At 38.3% G+C, this 22506-nt stretch overlaps 1 protein-coding gene across 2 annotated transcripts in view; it reads right to left on the bottom strand.

Annotated features, from left to right (window-relative positions):
• The window catches only part of LOC126260869 (phospholipase ABHD3), a 548197-nt gene that overhangs the window by 476766 nt on the left and 48925 nt on the right, over positions 1 to 22506 (bottom strand). Inside the window, exon 8 of one of the 2 annotated variants that reach the window (XR_007546654.1) lies at positions 12597 to 13589. Coding sequence is in view for 1 of the 2 variants with exons in the window: in XM_049958300.1 (XP_049814257.1) it covers positions 13387 to 13589 (203 nt within the window). In the remaining variant the exon portion in view is untranslated. Of the gene's footprint in view, positions 1 to 11389; positions 13590 to 22506 lie in introns of those variants that run through there. The other variant, XM_049958300.1, reaches the window with a different exon arrangement.

The raw sequence follows: 22506 nt of genomic DNA, 5'->3' as shown, positions 1-22506 counted from the left end.
TGTAAGTTCGAGAATGTCTTGTCGACCCCTATTCAATAGTTTGGGAATTTTGACATTGCCCTCACAGTATATATTTTCTTTAATGTCGTTTGTTGTTAGCAATATTAGCCTATTCCCAAGAGTTAGCAGCTTTCACTCAGTTAATACTAGGCAGAAATCAAATCTGCATGTGGAATGCACTTCCTTGACTCTTGTGCAGAAAGGAGTGCACTATTCTGCTGCATCCATTTTCAATAAGCTACCACAAGAACTCAAAAATCTTAGCAGTAGCCCAAACTCTTTTAAGTCTAAACTGAAGAGGTTCCTCATGGCTCACTCCTTCTATTCTGTCGAGGAGCTCCTGGAAGAGCTGAAAAATTAAGCAAATTCCAGTGTTACATTGTTGATTTTCTTTATTTAAACTTACGTCTTGTCACCTGAATATGTTTTTTATATTTCATTTTATCTGTTTCTACTATCGTGTTATAATTTCATGTATTGACTCGTTCCATGACCATGGAGACTTCTCCTTAATTTGGTCCCACGGAACAATAAATAAATAAATAAATAAAAATAAATAAAAATGAAAGTTAATTAGTAATGCACTTTCTAAAAGCTGTTTCACTTAATTTATGTGTATCTTGACTTGTTTCCCATCCTTGAATGTTCTCTTTTATGGTACAGGTCACATAAAACAAGGGATGAATTAATTAATAAGTTGGTGAACTTTAAGCTATCTACCATAAGTGAATAGAATTGATGGCGAGAAAGAATAAACCCCGCACTTGCAACATAACTTAATACATTTACACTAAAGCACAAATTACAAACATGATGAATTAGTGCCAAAACATGTCGAGAAGGAGCACCAGAACAAAAGAACAAAGAAGTACATACATAAAGATAAAACACATTGAAACATATCACTGCTGGCTATATCCACTGAATGATATCACTTGGCACTACACCGGCCTCCTTTCTGAAATTCTGTGTGATCACTGTAGCAATAGGTGGAGGGTCTGTAGGTGGTATGGTATGGTCTACAGCCCCCGAGGGTCATGGTTTTGTAGTGGCCACACTTGCAGTCTCGTTGTCCTGTAGATTGAGGTGAGCACGTTTTGGGTGCTCTATGGAGACTGTTTCATGCTTTCCATTCGAGTCTATCGTGAAGTCGTTTGGCAATTTGCACACTACTCGTATATGGTACATTACCTGTATATTGTCGGCAGAGAGGGGGACGTACAGTGTCATCCTGCAGATAGATGTGCGTTGATGTGGCCAGTCCTTGCGTACAAAAACTATTTTGTTGCCGTGATGTTGTGGAGGATGCATGTGGATCCATGACATTCTCTCTTCTAATTGTCTACCAAAATTGGACATGGGTTCCTCAGATGGAAGGATTGTAGATTTGTTGGCTAGTAGTCAGCAGGTAGACATACTCGTTCACCAAATACCAACTCTGCCAGTGAACAAACTAGATCTTCCTTCACTGCTAATCAAAGGCCTAACAACACCAGAGCTGTGTGCCATTAGCGCAACATTCAGAGATACGTGAAGTCTTTCAACTAGCTCACTACTTTCTGAGTGGTAACTAGTTCAAATCTGATAATAGAGGGAAACATTCCACGTAGGAAAAATATATCTAAAAACAAAGATGATGTGACTTACCAAATGAAAGTGCTGGCAGGTCGACAGACACACAAACAAACGCAAACATACACACAAAATTCAAGCTTTCGCAACAAACAGTTGCCTCATCAGGAAAGAGGGAAGGAGAGGGAAAGACGAAAGGATGTGGGTTTTAAGGGAGAGGGTAAGGAGTCATTCCAATCCCGGGAGCGGAAAGACTTACCTTAGGGGGAAAAAACGACGGGTATACACTCGCACACACACACACACATATCCATCCACACATATACAGACACAAGCAGACATATTTAAAGACAAAGAGTTTGGGCAGAGATGTCAGTCGAGGCAGAAGTGCAGAGGCAAAGATGTTGTTGAATGACAGGTGAGGTATGAGTGGCGGCAACTTGAAATTAGCGGAGATTGAGGCCTGGTGGATAACGGGAAGAGAGGATATATTGAAGAGCAAGTTCCCATCTCCGGAGTTCGGATAGGTTGGTGTTAGTGGGAAGTATCCAGATAACCCGGACGGTGTAACACTGTGCCAAGATGTGCTGGCCGTGCACCAAGGCATGTTTAGCCACAGGGTGATCCTCATTACCAACAAACACTGTCTGCCTGTGTCCATTCATGCGAATGGACAGTTTGTTGCTGGTCATTCCCACATAGAATGCGTCACAGTGTAGGCAGGTCAGTTGGTAGATCACGTGGTTGCTTTCACACGTGGCTCTGCCTTTGATTGTGTACACCTTCCGGGTTACAGGACTGGAGTAGGTGGTGGTGGGAGGGTGCATGGGACAGGTTTTACACCGGGGGCGGTTACAAGGGTAGGAGCCAGAGGGTAGGGAAGGTGGTTTGGGGATTTCATAGGGATGAACTAAGAGGTTACGAAGGTTAGGTGGACGGCGGAAAGACACTCTTGGTGGAGTGGGGAGGATTTCATGAAGGATGGATCTCATTTCAGGGCAGGATTTGAGGAAGTCGTATCCCTGCTGGAGAGCCACATTCAGAATCTGATCCAGTCCCAGAAAGTATCCTGTCACAAGTGGGGCACTTTTGTGGTTCTTCTGTGGGAGGTTCTGGGTTTGAGATGATGAGGAAGTGGCTCTGGTTATTTGCTTCTGTACCAGGTCGGGAGGGTAGTTGCGGGATGCGAAAGCTGTTGTCAGGTTGTTGGTGTAATGCTTCAGGGATTCCGGACTGGAGCAGATTCGTTTGCCACGAAGACCTAGGCTGTAGGGAAGGGACCGTTTGATGTGGAATGGGTGGCAGCTTTCGTAATGGAGGTACTGTTGCTTGTTGGTGGGTTTGATGTGGACGGACGTGTGAAGCTGGCCATTGGACAGGTGGAGGTCAACATCAAGGAAAGTGGCATGGGATTTGGAGTAGGACCAGGTGAATCTGATGGAACCAAAGGAGTTGAGGTTGGAGAGGAAATTCTGGAGTTCTTCTTCACTGTGAGTCCAGATCATGAAGATGTCATCAATAAATCTGTACCAAACTTTGGGTTGGCAGGCCTGGGTAACCAAGAAGGCTTCCTCTATGCGACCCATGAATAGGTTGGCGTACGAAGGGGCCATCCTGGTACCCATGGCTGTTCCCTTCAATTGTTGGTATGTCTGGTCTTCAAAAGTGAAGAAGTTGTGGGTCAGGATGAAGCTGGCTAAGGTAATGAGGAAAGAGGTTTTAGGTAGGGTGGCAGGTGATCGGCGTGAAAGGAAGTGCTCCATCGCAGCGAGGCCCTGGACGTGCGGGATATTTGTGTATAAGGAAGTGGCATCAATGGTTACAAGGATGGTTTCTGGGGGTAACAGATTGGGTAAGGATTGCAGGCGTTCGAGGAAGTGGTTGGTGTCTTTGATGAAGGATGGGAGACTGCATGTAATACGAGGTGTGGCTAGAAAAAAACCGGACTAGTACTGGTGAAACAATAAAACGAATGCAATAAGGCTGAAAGTCGCGTGGCCTGTCACGTGACTCTCGCTCCACCTACTGCTCGAGTTTCATCTGCCTCCTGCACTCAGTCTGCCTGTGGCGTCTGTTTTAAGTAGTTGACGTTTTGTCTGTGCGCCGGAAAATGTTGAGTGTACAGAAAGAACAGCGTGTTAACATCAAATTTTGTTTCAAACTAGGAAAATCTGCAAGTGAAACGTTTGTAATGTTACAACAAGTGTACGGCGATGATTGTTTATCGCGAACACAAGTGTTTGAGTGGTTTAAATGATTTAAAGATGGCCGCGAAGACACCAGTGATGACACTCGCACTGGCAGACCATTGTCAGCAAAAACTGATGCAAACATTGTAAAAATCGGTAAACTTGTTCGACAAGATCGCCGTTTAACAATCAGAGCAGTGTCTGAGTTAACAGGAGTTGACAAGGAAAGTGTTAGGTAGATTCTTCATGAAAGTTTCAACATGAACAAAGTGTGTTCAAAAATGGTTCCAAAGTGTCTCACAATTGAACAGAAGGAACGCCGAAGAATGATTTGTTCTGACATCCTGGAAAACATTGAAAGTGATCCCACCTTCTTACAAAATGTTATTACTTGCGATGAATCGTGGTTTTTTACTTATGATCCCGAAACTAAACGCCAATCGATGCATTGGAAAACTCCTGGTTCTCCACGACAAAAAAAAGCACGAATGTCAAAATCGAAATTCAAGGCAATGATGATTGTTTTTTTTGACATCAAAGGGATTGTGCACATTGATTGGGTACCAGACGGACAAACAGTGAATCAGCATTACTACATTAGCGTCCTGGCTACCCTACGTGAGCGAGTACGGAGAAAACGGAAGGATTTGTCGAGAAAAAAGTCATGGATCCTTCACCAAGACAATGCCCCAGCTCACAGTGCGTTGTCAGTGAAGACGTTTTTGGCAAAACACAACATTCCCATCTTAGATCATCCACCCTACTCACCTGATTTGGCCCCCTGTGACTTTTTTCTTTTCCCTAAAGTCAAGTCAGCTTTGAAAGGAACTAGATTTGAGACTGTTGAAGCAGTAAAAGAAAAAGCGACGGAAATAATGTATGGACTTACCGAAAATGATCTGCAGCATTGCTATGAACAGTGGAAAATTCGTATGGAGCGGTGTAGAGACCGAGGAGGAGAGTACATTGAAGGAGATAACATGAAATTGTAAATAATTGTAAATAAATGTTTTTTCCAGCATTAGTCCGGTTTTTTTCTAGCCGCACCTCGTATATATATATATATATATATATATATATATATATATATATATATATATAATAGAGGGAAACATTCCACGTAGGAAAAATATATCTAAAAACAAAGATGATGTGACTTACCAAATGAAAGTTCTGGCAGGTTTATATATATATATATATATATATATATATATATATATATATATATATATATATATATATATATATATATATATATATATATATCAGCTCTTGAAAAAGAAAACCACATATTCTCTTCCATAGTGAGACGTGATTGCTTGCAGTACATCATAGTGAGCAAACCAGCCTCCCAGTAGTTGTCGTAGACACAGTGTCTGTCAAAATATTGGAAATAGAGAATGCTTCTCGCCAATGGGCAAACCAATCCACCACCAACACATAGCTATAATTTTCAGAATACAGAAGAGGTCCCAGCAAATCAACATGTAGGTGCATAAAACAGGCTATAGGTTCAGCAAATGTTTCCATAGGCACATGCACATGTCTACCAACCTTACTCTTCTGACACTGTAACCAACATTGGGTCCAATGGTCGGAATCTTTTCTTATTCTGGGCCATATGGTGTATTGTGCCAGCAGTTTAGTTGAAGCACTGACTCCTGGGTGTGCTAAATTATGAAAGATGCAGAAAACCTCTTTCCTGTGTCCCGGTGGAATGTAAGGACACACTCTACCCTATGATGTATGACACCATAAGGCAAGTCCCAGCTCTTTCACCCCTACTTTATTCAAACACCAAACCATGAGATTGATTAGCCAACAACTGAACCAATTCTGAGTCTTCCTTTTGATCAACTACAATATTCTCCCAGCAAACTGCATTGACACTGGCACAGCCGTGTGATAAATAATCAGCTGCAACATTGTACATGCTGCTTATGTGTCTAAAGTCATGGAGTACTGTGCTATGAAGTCCACTATGCAATCACTGATGGAGCGATGCTAGGTCTGTTGTCTTGGAAAAGAATGCTGTGAGCGGTGCATGATCTGTATCAATTGTAAAGCGCTTGTCTTCCAGGTATTCTTTTAAGAATTTAACCTCCACATGAATGGCTTATAATTCAGAGTCTGTAGTGCTCCATTTGCACTGTGCTTCTGTCAAGAGACAGGAAAAAGTGATAAGTGTCCCAATCATCATTGATCCTCTGTTGTAATGATGGTAATGATGTGCTGGCTGTCTCCAGGCTGGTGTTGACCATGATTGCTGGTTTGGCATCATGGATACGATGATGTAATAGCACAGCCTCCACCATAGTATTCTTAACATCCTTAAAAGCCTCCAGCAGATTCTTGTTCCATGGTACCTTCTTGTTCCCTGAGATGAGCTTTCCCTTCGGAAGTGCAGTCAAAGGAGACTGTTTCACAGCTTCCTGTGGATGATGGTGTCAGTAGAAAGTAATTGCTCCTATGAATATTCATAATTCCTTGAAAGTCCTTGGAACCGGAAAGTCACCGATGAGCTGTACACTTTCATTGTTTGGAGATAGACATTTTGTGAAACCAATGAACCTGAGAAACTGTACACTCTCTCACACAAAAATGCATTTGTCTTTGTTGATTACCATTCCAAAGTCCTTAAGCTTCTGGAAAATGGTTCGTAGGTGCTCCTTATATTGTTCCATATTGTCGGAGAAGACAAGAATGTCATCCATGTAACAAAACAAGGAATGAAAGCCCTCTATGAACTTGCTGAATAAACCTTTGCCATGGTTGTGCAGCATTTAGGCCACAGGGTTTTAAATGAAATGGAACAAACCAAATGGAGTTGTGATAGCAGTCTTCTACCCATCACTCTTTGCGACTGGAATCTGTGCATACGCCTTGTGGCAGTCAATAATGCTGAAAACTCTTGGTCCTTCTACAGTGTTTACAGTGTTCTTGGAGCTCTCAAAATCAGTTCCATCACATTTGTCCTGAGAAATGGCCATCTGAATGTGTGTTGCAGCCCAAGATCGAGTGTCGAAATTTTCATTCTGTGATCTCAATTGTGGAATTATTTGTCACTGCTAGAGTTATTGGAACATTGGAACCACTGCCTGTGAAACTTACAGCTGGTAACACACTGCAATCAGAACCTGGATTTACAAAAATGTTGTTCCAGGCATGTTGTCCCCCACAAATAACCGGCGAGACTGCTCTCAGTTGCACATGCTAGGCCAATCTGTTTTGTCTGTAGCAAAACTATAGTTTTTGAATCCCTCCATAAATGTTATGCACTGTCTACTCACAGACCTCTGAGTTGTATAGCAGTCAGTGCCTTGCGGGAGCGTAAAAACAGTCCTGTGTGTACTTTTACATGTCAGAAGTACGTGACCTGCTGATTGATGCTCATCAAATGGTGCGCCTGTGGAAATCTTCATGTGTGAATACCCAGGTATGTTCCACATTGCCTATGTATGGCAGTGATCGGCTCCTTAACCTTGGCGCAGTAGATGCGGGAGGTAAAGAAGTAGTAAGGCAATTTTTTTGTCAACAACCACCTACACCCTTCCAGGTTCATCAAATTAATTTGGAAAATTGCACAGACTGATGGAGTGGCATGCATTTTTGCTGAAATGCCAATGGTACCAACACCACAAAGTTTGAACTGGTGGTTTTTTTATCTATGTTTACTTTTGCTTATGGAGTGGCTATTTGCTCTTGTTTCACAGCTGCCCCTGCGGCTTGTAATTCCTTCACACTCTCAGTTGTCCGCTATGCTTAGGGACATGTTTGGCACTACACCTGAATTGGGACTGCCTTTCCTGCCTTTATTGGTGATGTTTGGTTCAGGGCATCAACCATGCCAGTCTGTTTGACAGTGCTATAACCTTTATGCTCTGAATATTCAGCCATCATCTCAGTTTTCTTGACCAAGACTGCCAAGCATAATTTGGCATGTGCTGCTAAGAGATTGCTGATCGTTGGTGGTAGCTGCCTAAGGCATAACTGAAGGGAAGCCTCGGGCAACAATCTTTGCCAGATAACGATTTTTAGTGCCAACATTTGTTTCGGCAACATCTCACTCTCCTGTAACAGTTTATGCAATCTGCTCTCCAGAGTTAATGCACACTGTCTGATTAAACGCTCTTTTAGAATCTCATAACTCTGTGAACTTAAACAAGTTCTCTGCTTGTACACTTCGTGCCTTTTCAAAATGTGCCGACACACAATGAAACCTGTTGATTGAAGCTATGACACCATGTTGCAAAAATATGCTCTCTACCTGCATGAATCATAGGTGTGGTTGTTTCGTCCAGAAGGTAGGAAGTTTTAACATTTCCAAAGTTCCTGCCTTGAACTGTAGGTTCATTTGAAGAGCTTGCCTTTGCTGTGGTGTCCTGTGTAACTGCATTCTGAGGTTGCCGCTGTGGCTCTGACTTGACTGTAGCGCCATCGGTATTCTTAATCTAGATTCTAGCTTTTTGTCTACTTTAAGTGAATAGAATTAATAGCGAGAAAGAATAAGCTCCACACTTGCAAGATAACTTAGTATATTTACACTGAAGCACAAATTACAAACATGGTGAGTTAGCACCAAAACATACCAAGATCAAGCACCAGAACAGTAGGACAAAGAAGTATGTAATAAAGAGAAAACAGACTGAAACAGATCACTGCCATCTATGTCCACTGATGGATATCATTTGCCGCTACAAACTCCTTGATATAGTTCTACTTGATTTCAGCCTCAAATAGCATATATAATGAGTCAATATTTAACATTCTTGTATTGTGTAAAGTGATAGCATATGCTGCCAGTGACGTGAAGACTTAGTAACAGCCAACCCCCACTAGTCCTGCTAAATAAAACTGATGATATCTTTCTGATAAGCTGATCAACACCACACAACAGGTAATATTTTCCTTAATTGTGTGTCTCATTACAAGCTGTGATTGAATTTCAAGTAGAGTGAGGTACACAAAGAGATTTTGATGAATCAAAAGTTTTGGAAGGTATCTGGAATACTAGGGTAAGCTACAGACATTAGATGGCCAACAGTAGGCTACTGAAATAAAGGTGGAAGAATTTTTAGTAGTGCAGTTGTTCTAATAACATTACAGGTTTCACAGTCAAATTAACACATCATCATTAGCATGGTTACAAGATCAATGTCTCTCCGAGCTGCCGGAGATGTGCGCGAGGTTTACTTGCTTTTATGAATGTGTGTGTGTTTTTCTTTTCTGAAGAAGGCTTTGGCCAAAAGATAAATGTGTAACAGTGTTTTTGTTGTGCCTGCCTGCAACTCAAAATGTCATCTTGATGGAGATTAGTAATCTATCCTTTTCCTAATATTGTTGGAACTCCAGTGTGGAGTTTCCACTGATATAAGATAGAGGCAGTAAAGAAACTGAGCTGAGCCAAAAAAACTGACAAGACATATGGATATAACTATTGGCATTTTACTACTTTACAACTGTTTGCACTAAAAAAGTCACACATACAAAAAGACAACAGAATTCTTGTGAGTGATTTATTAGTCAAATAGAACACGACATACACAACATGCATAATTGCATATATAAATCTCTAACACTTCTTAACAGAACACAGATGGATACATTAAAATTAGACACAATAAAGCAGCACAGAAAGTTTTTAGGATTGTAGATATCTATGGTACAATGAGGAACAAAATAACCTACTTGAAAAGGAGAAGGAATGTCACAAAACTGACACAGTCAACACAGATGAATTTTAGGCACCTTTAAAAGGAGATTAAAAATATCAAAATTCTTGAAAAATACCGTAAGTAATATTCTCAATCACAAAAGGAGGTTGCAGAAGCTACATACACATATGCCTCCTAAATTCAGTATATAAATTGTATGAACAACAATAAACAAAAACCTCCAAATATTTCAGAAATGTTGACTCAAGAAGAGCAAAGCTGTTACAGAAAAGCAAGATGAACTGCTGATGCCACATCTATTTTACAACAAATAACAAATTAAAGAAGAGAACTCAGCTGACAGACACATATAACCTATATAGACTTTCCCAAAGCTTTTGATAGTACTACCACAAGCAAGCTCTGTTGAATTATGGCACAAGTGGCTATGTCAGCAAGTTAAAGAGTTATAAAAAGTCTATACATAGGCTCAGAAATTAATACAAACACAGGGGATATAACGACTGAATAAAGAAGGATGGCTAATATCGTCTACATTAAGCATTAGTGCATACAGGGTGTATACGCAGGAAAGAAAAATTCCCGGGTTCTCCCAGGTTAAAATACACTTTTTCTGTGTTAAGTGACAGTATACTTCACTCAGGATCGTAAAACTTATCAGTCCTTTAAATGGTTAAGGTTTTATAAATTGGCTTAGAACCTCCTGCAACTTTAGGAAACGAACCACAGGGAAGGGGGAAAAAAAATAAAAATAAAAATAAAAAATGCGCTTTGGAAAGATCTTTGATTTGCAGCAAAATGTAAGCTGCATATTTTCGTATTACGGAAGTATATAGTGAAATTCCACCAAACACAAAACATTTGTTTCCGAAGCAGACTGCCACAAAAAATAAAATATGCAAATGATCCCCACACCTTTAAGCAAAGCCTAAAAAAATATTTACTACAACTGTATTTACTGTAAGTGAATATTTAAAATAACTTTAGATTGTAATTTAATGTTCATAAACATTGCACTAGGTAATAATTTTGTGATATGATTAGAAAAGTAGAACTAATTAAAACACTGTGTTTATATGAAGAAGAAATATGGTACAACTATTTGATGACATCCATAAAATGTATATTGTTCTAGAGATGAATAAATCAATCAGTCAATCATATAATGAAATAATAAGCAACCAGTTGCATAAAAGAAATTTCTTTACCAGTTTCGGGCACTTGGTGCCCTTCTCCAGAAGGTTATGCCTATCACATTGTTTGTGAGTGTCAATAATACAGTCCATTCAGCAAAACTGCTATGGTCCTAAAAATATATTCAGGAGCAATAAGTGACGCAATACTGAATACATTGATACAATAAGAGCTCTCAGATGCCTACATTTAGTCACAGTGTCTGCATAAAACTTTTAGGCAACTGTGAGCTCTCTTATTGTATTAATGGGTTCAGTATTGCATTACTTATTGCTCCTACATCTATTTCTTTTATGCAACTGGTTGCTTATTCCATTACATAATTCCTTCCTGCAACTAGGAGTTGAGAAAATTAGTAAGAGACTATTAATTTTGCAATGAAAAATAATATGGTCAAATAATTTTGCAGATTTTTCCTTACCAGAAGATGATTTGCAGAAAATGTAAACAAACTGTAATTCAATTATATTAAGCTGTTTTCATAGAATTTTATAATGAAAGTCACAAACATTATTGTATGACCTAACCATTCCGAGATCCATTGCCATAGCATTTATTTGTTCTTATCAGGAGGTACAAGAAGAAAATGAAACATATATAGGTACCAAAACTAGGAAATAAACATAAAACGACAGAAGACAGATACTACAAACAAATGGGAAAAACAAAGACATTGAACATCTTTAAATGCAACAAAAGAGCAGGGAAAAAGGTTGTGTGTTATGATGGCAAAACACATAAAATAATAAAGACAAAAGATTTTCTTCACTTCTTTCATGCTTTATTTTTTTACGCTCTTCTCATGTGCACAGAAATTTGGTCCTGTCAGAAACATTTTATATAAAAATGCAATTTTGGAAAACCACGTTGGCCAGATCACATATATACCAAGATGTGTCTTAATCACTATGCAATAATTTAACTCTTATGTTCTACAATTACACACAGTTTTCTGCAGATCAGTAGGTTACTACAGTAATATTGATACTGTAATATGCCTTTTGGGTAAATTGAGAAGAAGAGTAACTGTTCAGAACATAAGAGCACAAGTAAAGAAAGTGAAAAAAATAAAAACAATACAACTCTTGGCCATACTGACAGGCATTAATACTTAATTTAATACACAAGAAGACATACACAACTATTCAGTGCTACTATTACCACCTAACACAGATAATAGTAGTCTACAGTATATAGTGATGTAAGGGCAATTGAAGGTGTTTTTTAATGCTCTTATCATAATATTAGTGTTGTGCAGCATTGCCAATTAACTTTTTAATGCTGTAGATCATTACTAACATTCACAAACTCTGAAGACAAAACATACATACATACATATCTGCAAATAATGTGTAGTCACTGTATCTTACAAAATGGCAGGAACATAAAATTTAAAATCTTGCATCAAAATTAGTTGTAAAAAATCACTAATAATGTTCTTGTACCAAGACAGCCAGCCAGAATGAACTACAAATATACCTGAAACTTCAAAGCAAGACTACTGAAAGCATTCCATAATGCAGACAGTTATTGAAATTAGTGAAGTAATGTGACAAGAAAAAATCTCTGTCAGTAGTAAGCATAAATTTGTGCAACATCCACACAGAATGTTGTGCAATGTACAAACAGAATGTCTTACAAAAATTAAAATAAAACATTGGCATTAATGAGAACAGCTGGACAGAGATGGAAATGAATGATTATCGAAATGGGCAAGACAGACAAGGTCTCAAGAAAATGCGACAGAATGGCTAAGACAGTGTTTTATAGTAGACATAATTATGTTACATATATTTTAGATAATACTGCAGCAAACAAAGTAGTTCACTTTGATTTAACATCACACATCTTTACAAAATTCACAAACAATCTTTCTGTTAGAAACTAATCTTGCATCTGGAGCTTTTATGCAATAGGTCTATGTATATTTACACACACACACACACACACACACACACACACACACGGATGCAAGAGGTTAGTTATGTAAGTGGAAGAGCATCTACAGCCAACATCAGCTTTTTATCATACATTGTGCAATGGTATTTCCACAACGTAGCACCAATACAACCACAGCTCAGGATCAGTCACATTATAACTGCTCAATGTAAAATGTGTGTCATCAAGTGAGGCACATCAACAGTTTGGAGGTGGACAGATAAAATCATTACTTGCTAATACTGCTCTTACACACATTTGACACAACCAATCTGATCCCTAATTCCAATGCAAATGTCTTCTCCACTGTTCAACAATTGAAACTACAATTTTATGACTTTCATGTGAACCATAACTAACAATTACATGAGTACACAAAAAACACCAGACAAAAATGTCATCTAAAACACATTGTACAAGCCCTGATAAAAAAAAAAAAAAATCCATGCTTAAACTATCACAGAAAGGAGAGGGGGAATGCATACAATGCAGCACATGTCATATGCCTCTGTATATTTTCATAAACTACAAAAGTACAAAATAGTATTTAAAATTATTTCTTTTAAAATTAATTCTTTAGTCATAAAGCCATAGTGTGGAAGAAACGAGATTAAACCTCCAAATGAAGTGTGCTATGTAATCACATTTCTTCTGAAATCATGAATGTAAAACCAAATGCTACATTTCAATATTTTAGCTCAAGTTATAAATTACTATCTCTAGTAAATGCATTTTATAGACTTTCAAATAACAACAAGAAAGCAGCCATAGAATTACGTGATTTTTATCAACATATCTTTGGTGGTAATATAACATGATCAGTCAGCTTTGTCCAATAAATTAAAAAATCCTGTCTCTTCCCTGAACACAGCACTAAAATACTGTGAAAACAAACGGCTCATGTACTGTGTCTCAGTCTGGTAAGCTGGCATAATTCCTTCCAAAAAGCCAATGTGTCCACCCCGTGCAGTTATAACCATAGCAACATTCTTGGAATTATTTGCTGCCTCCACTGGAATGGCTGGTATAAAAAAGAATACAAGATGAACTATGATGCAGTAAAGCTATAAACTATTGTAACACATAAAGACAGTGATGAAACAGAGTTATGGTCTGAATTGTTTAACATTAAAAATGCATGCACAAAATTGTATAATAAATCACAAATTATGTTCTAAAAGTATACCAGTCACATGTACTTCAGCATTTCAGAAACAGTCAATGCTATTTCTTTACACCATGTCAATTTAATTTTATTTAGTAAAAAAATTCTCAATGGTCTGAAGATTACACATCCCTCATAATTTTATTTTACTGAAGGCGCAAAAGCATCTGTTAAAATACTGCAGCCTATAATTGGATAGATAAAAACATCTACTCACCAAGTTATTAAGTTAAGGAAATTTTCTTAATTTTTGTGCAGGTTTGTTCCTGCTGCCACTTGGTGGGGAGCTTTTGTATCTATCCAATTATGTTATGTTTTTGAAAACTGGTTATATTTGTTGATAAACTACTGCAATAAGTTTCATTTAGTTATTGTGATTTCTTCACCCATTTCTCACAGACATAGGGCATGCTGCCAGCAATTCACATTCATAGGCATTTTTATCTTGGCATTAATTTCCATGCATTAGCATACACATTTTAATATCATTTAATTTTACAGATTTAATGTTTCCTGTTTTGATTTAGATTTCCTCTTTTACTCAGGAATTCAGCAAAATTTAGTGTTTGCTCTATTCATGATCTTTTCATCTTTCGCCTTAAAAAATTCAAAATGAATAAAGCAGTTACAAATAAATGGAACTATTTTCAATGCGTAGTGTTACATCAATAAAATTTACACAGAAAGTGAAAGTTCAGATTGCATTTTACATACTTTATAGGTGTTCTATTTTCTACATGACTCTTCTCAGCCACACAGATATTGTCTAAGTAATAATCCAATAATGCATTTCAAACCATTCATTCTGAAGCATATGTAGAGTCACTGACAAGGTATCATTAGAGATGTGTATTTTAAGTTCTGAAAAGGCTTCCAAAAAAAGAGGCACATAAACAAGGTCCTTTACGTAACCCCACAAAAAGAAATCTGCTGGTGATTGGTCTGGAGATCTAAGGTGACCAAGATAATAAAGCACTGTCATAACAACAGAAATTTTGAACTTTATTTTACAATCTGTGTAGCTATTTTTGACATACTGCTATGCATAAAATAGGTACATTATCACATAACAGCTGGGCTACAGTTTCAGGACAATATATATGTGTGATTACATATTGTGCAAGGTGGCATAGTGTTAAGACATTGGACTCCCATTAGGGAAGACAAAGGTTCAAATTCCCGTCAGACATTCAGACTCAAATTCTCTGCGATTTCTGTATATCGATTATGGTAAATGTCAAGATGGTCCCAGTGAAAAGGGCTCAGCTGACTGTCCTCCTCATCTTTCCACAATCTGAGCTCATTCTACGTCTGTAATAAGCTCATCATCAACAGGACGCTGTATCCTCATCTTACTTCCTTTACAAGTGCATACATGGATTTCAATAAGCTCTGATAAAGAATGCAAGTTTTTAAGCTGAGCTGCCATGTTACAGTTCTCATTTATGTGTATATCTACTGCTCAATGCTTCCTGTATCTGTTAAGTGATTATGTTTTCCTCTTTTCAGCAGTGAATTGTATGCATTATTTTCTAGTACTTTTTTAAATTTTGTATGTTGTTGTTGTTGTCGTCGTCGTCTTCAGTCCTGAGACTGGTTTGATGCAGCTCTCCAGGCTAATCTATCCTGTGGAAGCTTCTTCATCTCCCAGTACGTACTGCAACCTACATCCTTCTGAATATGCTAAGTGTATTCATCTCTTTGTCTCCCTCTACGATTTTTAACCTCCACGCTGCCCTCCACTACTAAACTGGTGATCCCTTGATGCCTCAGAACATGTCCTACCAACCGATCCCTTCTTCTAGTCAAGTTGTGCCACAAACTCCTCTTCTCCCCAATTCTGTTCAATACCTCCTCATTAGTTATGTGATCTACCCACCTTATCTTCAGCATTCTTCAGTAGAACCACATTTCCAAAGCTTCTATTCTCTTCTTGTCCAAACTATTTATCATCCATGTTTCACTTCCATACATGGCTACACTCCATACAAATACTTTCAGAAACGACTTCCTGACACTTAAATCAATACTCAATGTTAACAAATTTCTCTTCTTCACAAACGCTTTCCTTGCCATTGCCAGTCTACATTTTACATATTCTCCACTTCGACCATCATCAGTTATTTTGCTCCCCAAATAGCAAAACTCCTCTACTACTTTAAGTGTCTCATTTCCTAATCTAATTCCCTCAGCATCACCCAACTTAATTTGACTACATTCCATTATCCTCGTTTTGCTTTTGTTGATGTTCACCTTATATCCTCCTTTCAAGACACTATCCATTCCATTCAACTGATATTCCAAGTCCTTTGGTATCTCTGACAGAATAACAATGTCATCAGCGAACCTCAAAGTTTTTATTTCTTCTCCATGGATTTTAATACCTACTCCGAATTTTTCTTTTGTTTCCTTCACTGCTTGCTCAATATACAGATTGAATAACATCGGGGATAGGCTACAACCCTGTCTCACTCCCTTCCCAACCACTGCTTCCCTTTCATGCCCCTCGACTCTTATAACTGCCATCTGGTTTCTGTACAAATTGTAAATAGCTTTTTGCTCCTTGTATTTTACCCCTGCCACCTTCAGAATTTGAAAGAGAGTATTCCAGTCAACATTGTCAAAAGCTTTCTCTAAGTCTACAAATGCTAGAAACATAGGTTTGCCTTTCCTTAATCTTTCTTCTAAGATAAGTCGTAGGGTCTGTATTGCCTCACGTGTTCCGATATTTCTATGGAATTCAAACTGATCTTCCCCGAGGTCGGCTTCTACTAGTTTTTCCATTCGTCTGTAAAGAATTCGCATTAGTATTTTGCAGCCATGACTTATTAAACTGATAGTTCGGTAATTTTCACATCTGTCAACACCTGCTTTCTTTGGGATTGGAATTATTATATTCTTCTTGAAGTCTGAGTGTATTTCGCCTGTCTCATACATCTTGCTCACCAGATGGTAGAGTTTTGTCAGGACTGGCTCTCCCAAGGCCATCAGTAGTTCTAATGGAATGTTGTCTACTCCCGGGGCCTTGTTTCGACTCAGGTCTTTCAGTGCTCTGTCAAACTCTTCACGCAGTATCATATCTCCCATTTCATCTTCATCTACATCCTCTTCCATTTCCATAATATTGTCCTCAAGTACATCGCCCTTGTATAGACCCTCTATATACTCCTTCCACCTTTCTGCTTTCCCTTCTTTGCTTAGAACGGGGTTTCCATCTGAGCTCTTGATATTCATACAAGTGGTTCTCTTTTCTCCAAAGGTCTCTAATTTTCCTGTAGGAAATTTTGTATATGCTTTCATAAATGCTGATGTGAGGAGGGACTCATTGGTGGGGAAAGACAGCGGTTGGGGCAGGTGGCAGTAAATTATGAATGAAACTGAGGGGGTATTGAGAAGGGGGTTTATGAAAAACAAGGATATCTACATCTCCATGGAGTACACATGCAGGCAACTAATCCTTATCTATGCAGGAAACTGGAAAATCCATTATGTACAAGAACCTCCCTTTAGCAGTTCCAAAAAAGGTTTTTTTTGTTTTGGCTATACAACAAGACACTTCTAAAAAATCATACATTTTTTAGAGTACTGACACTTCATGGAATATAGTAAAATATATAAAATGCAAAAAAGTAGCTTCACATTTTAGTTTACTCATTTTGAGAAGCAAAGAGTGATCTGTGGTAATACATTAGAGAAAATAAACTTATTTTCCAAGGCCTCTAATAACTGGTTTCAGTAATCAATGTTACCATCTGCAGACCTAGAAAGCACTTATACAGTGGGACTATATACAAAGCAATTGTAATATACAGTGTAACACCATGCCTCAATGAACTGGTTATGGCATATGACCTAAAATAGCAGTAAAAGCACTCTTTCCCATGAACTGGCAGGTACGTAACAGAATAGAAGACTGATGCATCAACATGTCAAAACTAAAACAACTATAAATACAGTCATTCACCATATACAACGGTCTTATGTCAATCACAACGGAGTACATCATTGCATCCAGGTCACTGCTAAATTGGGAGGCAGCAGCCAGTAAAGGGTAGGTGTTGAAAATTGGACCAACTTGTGTTGCTAGTTTAACATGTATTTCTTACTTGAAACCACATATGTGATTATATTACAGTGCAATGGCGACAACATGGATGAAAATAAATCTAAAACCATGTGCATAAAATCAGAAATTGAAAGCTCAGAAAATAAAATTAAAACTATATGGAATGTAATAAAGAGGGAAACTCGCAGGACAACAGGGAACATGTCTCGGGTAGAGATTAAAACAGGGGACAGTATCATAAAGAAACCTGAGTTGGTTGCAGAAATATTTAATAACCACTTTTTGAGAGCAGCAGAGAAGACAGGCTGTAATGGTTCTATGGAAGAATCATTGTCCCTCCTACAGAAAGCTATTAGCAACAGAATCCCACAGTTATCTTTACCTCCAGTTACTGTAAGCGAAGTCATAAGAGTAATTAGATCATTAAAAAATAAAAATTCTGCTGGTGTGGAAAATATTTCTAGTAAAATACTGAAACACTGTTATAAATTTGTTAGTCCTGTCTTATGCAACATATACAATACATCCCTACAAGCTGACAGACTAAAATTGGCTGTAGTGATTCCTCTCTTTAAAAAAGGTGATAAAAGCATTGTTACAAACTGTCGCCCAATATCCCTATTAACTACCTTCTCATTGATGTCATATGCTATCATATTCCGGGGGAACCAACCACTTGCAAAAAAAGTTTTCACCATCCAAAAAAAAGCAATCAGAATAATGTGTGGGGTCCATCAAAGACACTCTTGCAGGCACTTGTTTCGGAAGATAGGTTTCCTAACAACTGCCTCACAGTATATTTTTTCCTTGCTGACCTTTGTGTGCAAAAATTATTCTATCTACCAAGACGAAAGTAAATTCCATGGCTATAACACCAGGCCTAGTTTGGACAAGAAGAGAATAGAAGCTTTCGAAATGTGGTGCTACAGAAGAGTGCTGAAGATTAGATGGGTAGATCACATAACCAATGAGGAGGTGTTGAATAGGATTGGGGAGAAGAGAAGTTTGTGGCACAACTTGACTAGAAGAAGGGATCGGTTGGTAGGACATGTTCTGAGGCATCAAGGGATCACAAATTTAGCATTGGAGGGCAGCGTCGAGGGTAAAAATCGTAGAGGGAGACCAAGAGATGAATACACTAAGCAGATTTAGAAGGATGTAGGTTGCAGTAGGTACTAGGAGATGAAGAAGATTGCACAGGATAGAGTAGCATGGAGAGCTGCATCAAACCAGTCTCAGGACTGAAGACCACAACAACAACAACAACACCAGAAACAAAAACAATCTACATTTCGAAATGAAACATCTCACTCTGGTACAAAAAGGAGTTTACTACTCCAGCATTAAGCTGTTCAATGCTCTACCACTACATATCAAATGTGTTCATACAGAACTGCCAAAATTTAAACAAGTTCTCAAAGATTACCTGACAGAGAAATCTTTTTATACTGTGGATGAATATTTGAAAGAAAATGTATACCATCACTAAACTTATCATGTCTAGAAGTAGTTCAATTCATTTTATTGTGCATTTGAGCATTAGCACACTTTTTGTAACAACAGATTGGCTGTACCTGTATTTACTCTTGTAGGCCTAATATCGGATTTAACTTTGTGCTCTTATTTTTAACCTTTATTTGAAACTCCTTTTTCTGTTAATGGTTGTTATGTTATCTAGCTGCCATTGTATCTATTACTGTATTTATAGTATGTCTTACTTAAACTATGTACAATTTGGCATTGAATTGCCTTTGTATTTATTGTAAGTTTAAATTGAAACCTGTACAATTTGACACGTTCCATATCCTTGTGATTGACTCACTAACTGGGTCTACGGAACACGAAATAAATTAATAAGAAATAAATAAATAAATACATACAAAATAACTGCCCATTAATAATTAAGGCAGACCCTCAAAAATATTCTTATGGTGTTAATTACACAATGTACCTATGTAGAAGCTGAATTTAGATTTGATACAGTTACTGCAAACTCATATACAACAGATTACTTAACACAGGATTTAACAATTCATAAAAAACATAACTGAAACCAGTTATCGAGAATAAGGGTTATTATTAGCAATCTTGGCAGATTAGTTTATCTTCTCTAATGGAATAATTTAGCAGTTGCATACAGAATACTTGAAATAAACAAACCCCCTACATCTCCCCCCGTGTTGTGTTGTTGTGGTCTTCAGTCCTGAGACTGGTTTGATGCAGCTCTCCATGCCACTCTATCCTGTGCAAGCCTCTTCATCTCCCAGTACCTACTGCAACCTACATCCTTCTGAATCTGCTTGGTGTATTGATCTCTTGGTCTCCCTCTACGATTTTTACCCTCCACGCTGCCCTCCAATGCTAAATTTGTGATCCCTTGATGCCTCAAAACATGCCCTACCAACCGATCCCTTCTTCTAGTCAAGTTGTGCCACAAACTTCTCTTCTCCCCAATCCTATTCAATACCTCCTCATTAGTTACGTGATCTACCCACCTTATCTTCAGCATTCTTCTGTAGCACCACATTTCGAAAGCTTCTATTCTCTTCTTGTCCAAACTATTTATCGTCCATGTTTCACTTCCATACATGGCTACACTCCATACAAATACTTTCAGAAACGACTTCCTGACACTTAAATCTATACTCGATGTTAACAAATTTCTCTTCTTCAGAAACGATTTCCTTGCCATTGCCAGTCTACATTTTATATCTCCTCTGCTTCGACCATCATCAGTTATTTTATTCCCTAAATAGCAAAACTCCTTTACTACTTTAAGTGTCTCATTTCCTAATCTAATCCCCTCAGCATCACCCGATTTAATTTGACTACATTCCATTATCCTCGTTTTGCTTTTGTTGATGTTCATCTTATATCCTCCTTTCAAGACACTGTCCATTCCGTTCAACTGCTCTTCCAAGTCCTTTGCTGTCTCTGACAGAATAACAATGTCATCAGCGAACCTCAAAGTTTTTACTTCTTCTCCATGAATTTTAATACCTACTCCGAATTTTTCTTTTGTTTCCTTTACTGCTTGCTCAATATACAGATTGAATAACATCGGGGATAGGCTACAACCCTGTCTCACTCCTTTCCCAACCACTGCTTCCCTTTCATGCCCCTCGACTCTTATAACTGCCATCTGGTTTCTGTACAAATTGTAAATAGCTTTTTGCTCCTTGTATTTTACCCCTGCCACCTTCAGAATTTGAAAGAGGGTATTCCAGTTAACGTTGTCAAAAGCTTTCTCTAAGTCTACAAATGCTAGAAACGTAAGTTTGCCTTTTCTTAATCTTTCTTCTAAGATAAGTCGTAAGGTTAGTATTGCCTCACGTGTTCCAAAATTTCTACGGAATCCAAACTGATCTTCCCCGAGGTCGGCTTCTACCAGTTTTTCCATTCGTCTGTAAAGAATTCGCGTTAGTATTTTGCAGCTGTGACTTATTAAACTGATAGTTCGGTAATTTTCACATCTGTCAACACTTGCTTTCTTTGGGTTTGGAATTATTATATTCTTCTTGAAGTCTGTGGGTATTTCGCCTGTCTCATACATCTTGCTCACCAGATGGTAGAGTTTTGTCATGACTGGCTCTCCCAAGGCCATCAGTAGTTCTAATGGAATGTTGTCTACTCCCGGGGCCTTGTTTCGACTCAGATCTTTCAGTGCTCTGTCAAACTCTTCACGCAGTATCTTATCTCCCGTTTCATCTTCATCTACATCCTCTTCCATTTCCATAATATTGTCCTCAAGTGCAGCGCCCTTGTATAAACCCTCTATATACTCCTTCCACCTTTCTGCCTTCCCTTCTTTGCTTAGAACTGGGTTGCCATCTGAGCTCTTGATATTCATACAAGTGGTTCTCTTCTCTCCAAAGGTCTCTCTAATTTTCCTGTGGGCAGTATCTATCTTACCCCTAGTGAGACAAGCCTCTACATCCTTACATTTGTCCTCTAGCCATCCCTGCTTAGCCATTTTGCACTTCCTGTCGATCTCATTTTTGAGACGTATGTATTCCTTTTTGCCTGATTCATTTACTGCATTTTTATATTTTCTCCTTTCATCAATTAAATTCAATATTTCTTCTGTTACCCAAGGATTTCTATTAGCCCTCGTCTTTTTACCTACTTGATCCTCTGCTGCCTTCACTACTTCATCCCTCAGAGCTACCCATTCTTCTTGTACTGTATTTCTGTCCCCCATTCCTGTCAATTGTTCCCTTATGCTCTCCCTGAAACTCTCTACAACCTCTGGTTCTTTCAGTTTATCCAGGTCCATCTCCTTAAATTCTCACCTTTTTGCAGTTTCTTCAGTTTCAATCTGCAGTTCATAACCAATAGATTGTGGTCAGAATCCACATCTGCCCCTGGAAATGTCTTACAATTTAAAACCTGGTTCCTAAATCTCTGTCTTACCATTATATAATCTATCTGATACCTTTTAGTATCTCCAGGATTCTTCCAGGTATACAACCTTCTTTTATGATTCTTGAACCAAGTGTTAGCTATGATTAAGTTATGCTCTGTGCAAAATTCTACAAGGCGGCTTCCTCTTTCATTTCTTCCCCCCAATCCATATTCACCTACTATGTTTCCTTCTTTCCCTTTTCCTACTGAGGAATTCCAGTCACCCATGACTATTAAATTTTCGTCTCCCTTCACTACCTGAATAATTTCTTTTATCTCGTCATACATTTCATCAATTTCTCC

This window comes from Schistocerca nitens, chromosome 1 (genome assembly GCF_023898315.1).
Source record: "Schistocerca nitens isolate TAMUIC-IGC-003100 chromosome 1, iqSchNite1.1, whole genome shotgun sequence".
NCBI lineage: Eukaryota > Metazoa > Arthropoda > Insecta > Orthoptera > Acrididae > Schistocerca > Schistocerca nitens.
This window is presented reverse-complemented; position numbering and strand designations above follow the sequence as displayed.